This window comes from Fonticula alba, assembly GCF_000388065.1.
Source record: "Fonticula alba strain ATCC 38817 unplaced genomic scaffold supercont2.3, whole genome shotgun sequence".
NCBI classification, from domain to species: domain Eukaryota; order Rotosphaerida; family Fonticulaceae; genus Fonticula; species Fonticula alba.
This window is the reverse complement of record NW_009242973.1, coordinates 174598-176875: the sequence shown is the minus strand read 5'-3', so window position 1 is coordinate 176875 and position 2278 is coordinate 174598. Positions and strand designations below refer to the sequence as shown.

General features: G+C 73.1%; 2 protein-coding genes across 2 annotated transcripts in view; one reads left to right on the top strand and one right to left on the bottom strand.

Moving 5' to 3' along the window:
• H696_01853 (hypothetical protein) overlaps positions 1–17 on the top strand; it is a gene marked incomplete at both ends in the record, with an annotated part of 1336 nt that extends 1319 nt beyond the window's left edge. Inside the window, one exon of the mRNA XM_009495755.1 lies at positions 15–17. Within this exon, the coding sequence (XP_009494030.1) occupies positions 15–17 (3 nt within the window). The remainder of the gene's footprint in view (positions 1–14) is intronic.
• A 419-nt stretch (positions 18–436) lies between these two features.
• Positions 437–793, bottom strand: H696_01852 (hypothetical protein; the record flags this gene model as incomplete). The annotated part of the gene is made up of 2 exons (XM_009495754.1): positions 437–475; positions 566–793. The coding sequence occupies 2 exons, from the start codon at positions 791–793 to the stop codon at positions 437–439; spliced, it is 267 nt and encodes an 88-aa protein (XP_009494029.1).
• Positions 794–2278: the final 1485 nt, after the last annotated feature.

Here is a 2278-nt window from a genome sequence, read left to right as displayed (position 1 = left end):
GGGGGGGGGATTAGTAAAAAAAATAATGCCGGAGGTGATGGGTCACGCGCGGAGGAGCCATCCCTGTCGGACGCACCTCATACGTCCGGTTGGGATCCGGGTCGGAGAGGCCGTAGCCCGGGCGATCGATCGTGATGATGGACAGTTTCCTGAGAGCAGGAGGGGGGACGGGGAGGCCGCCGGCGACGGGATGAGAGGGAGATGAGGAACGAGCGCCGGGCGGCATGGCAGCCGGAGGCCAGGGGAGAGAAGGGGGGAGGGAGGACCCCCCCCCCCCGGGGGGGGGGTGACGTACCGGAGGTCGCCGGAGTACCGCCGCGGGAAGCCGTGGAACTCGAGCCGTGACCCGGCCAAGCCATGAATGTAGATGACCACCATGCTGCCAGGCTGCGAGTCGGGCCAGGGGCGGGCACAGCGGGGGCGAGGGGAAAAAGGGTCAGCGTCTGGGAGGAGGGCGGGCGACAATTCGGGCGCCCTCCCGGGTTGGGCGCGGGGAAGCACCACCCGCATGCATGGGAGGAGAGGGGCTGGGCCATGGGGCGTGTTGCTGAGGGGGCCGACGCACGGCCGAGGGGTCCTGGTTGCCGTGCAGGCAGAAGCACAGCTGGCGGCCGTCGCGCAGCTTGACAAAGCGGTTCTCGTACTCGTGGCCCCCGCAGAGGGTGGCCGCTGGGCGTCCGGGGTGCCGGGCCCGGTGGCGCCGGAGCACCACCTCTCCCAGGAGGATGGCCAGCAGCGCGATCACCGGCAAGGCCTTCAGCACAAGGAGGCAGCCGTCGGTAATGATGCCCATGATGAAGGAGGTGTCTGTGTGTGTGTGTGTGTGTGTATGGGGGGGGGGGGGAAGGCGCGGGGAGAAGAGGCGCAGGTGGCCAGGAGCGGAAAAGCCGGGGCGAGGGGAGAGCGGGCTGAGCGGGCGGAGTGGAGGGGGTGCCTTGGGCGCGGAGCCCGCCGGCCCTGGGACCCGGGCGGGCGCGCCCTCTTCAGGGCCACAGTGCCTCGGGACGGGCGCGCGCCGATCTCCGGCAGCCGGCCGGCCATGTCCCGGCAGCAACGGAAGAAAAAACAAAAACAACAGCCCCAACCGGCCGGACCTTTTCGGGCCGCCGGGCCGCGAATGCCAGTGTGTGGGTGTTTTTATTTTATTTTTGGCCCGCCGGAAGAAAGGCCACAACTGGGAAGGGGGGAGGCTTCGGAGGCCCCCGCCCCGCCGGCACGATCGCCGGCTTGAGCTGGCCCGCGCTGGGCCAGACTCCTCCTTTCGATGGTGTGTGTGTGTGGGCACGCGCTGCCGGGGGCCGGCGGCCTTGGAGGCCGGCGCCCTGCCCCGGGGGCTGGGGAGCGCGTCGCCGGGCGTGATCCCCGCGCCACGGGCACCGCGGTGGATCACGCGCCGGGCCTCTCATCGGCGCGGCCCGGGCCCGTCGTGCGCGCTTGGGTGTTTGCAAGTGATAACCCCCCCCAATGCCATCGTCGGTTGCCGGCCGAGGGCCCCCGCACACCTGAGCGGGGGTGCTCCCCGAGACGGGGGGGGGGGGGGGGCGGGCCGACGGGGCGGACGCGGGGAAGGGAGGACCGCATCAGACACCCGCGAGGGGCCCCAAGCATGTGGAGCTGCATCAGCGGGCGGGGCCCCGGAGGTTGGGGGCCAAGTAATCGCGCAGATGGCGTCGCCCGGCGGGCTCGAGGCCGATCAGCGGAGGGGGGACGCCCGCCGGGCTGGTGTCCCTTTGTCCCCGGGCGGGCGGGCGGGCGGGCGGGCGGGCGGGCTCCTCTGGGCGGGGCAGCTGTACGGCCCAGCGAGCATCGGGCCTGGCACACCGGGCGGGGACGCATCGCCCTCCGAGGGGGGGGGGGGGTTGCTCCTCGGTGTGCTGATCGAACCCCCGGGGGGGCGCCTCGGCGTGCCCCCGGCCGGCAACGGCCGAAGCAGTGCCTGCGGCCCCCCCCCCTGGGGCGGGTTCTTCCTCGCGGCTCGGGGGAGCCGCCTCATGGCGTCCGGGGAAAAGTCGCGGGGCATGGGGGGGGAGGGGGGGGGAGAGACAGGGTCGCACCGCGGTGCGCCGGCACGCATGCGGCCCTGGGCGCATCCGCGCGTGCGCACGCCCCGGGGATAGTATGCTGGCGCCCCGCGGCGCGATCGTGCGGCCCGTCCCGGAGGGCGCGCCGGCCTGTGCATGCGGCGGCCCGCTCACGCGCGTGTGGCGGACACGCCCACGCCCGCACGCAGACATGCGCGCAGGCCGGTTTCACACACACACAATCGGGCACACCAGGG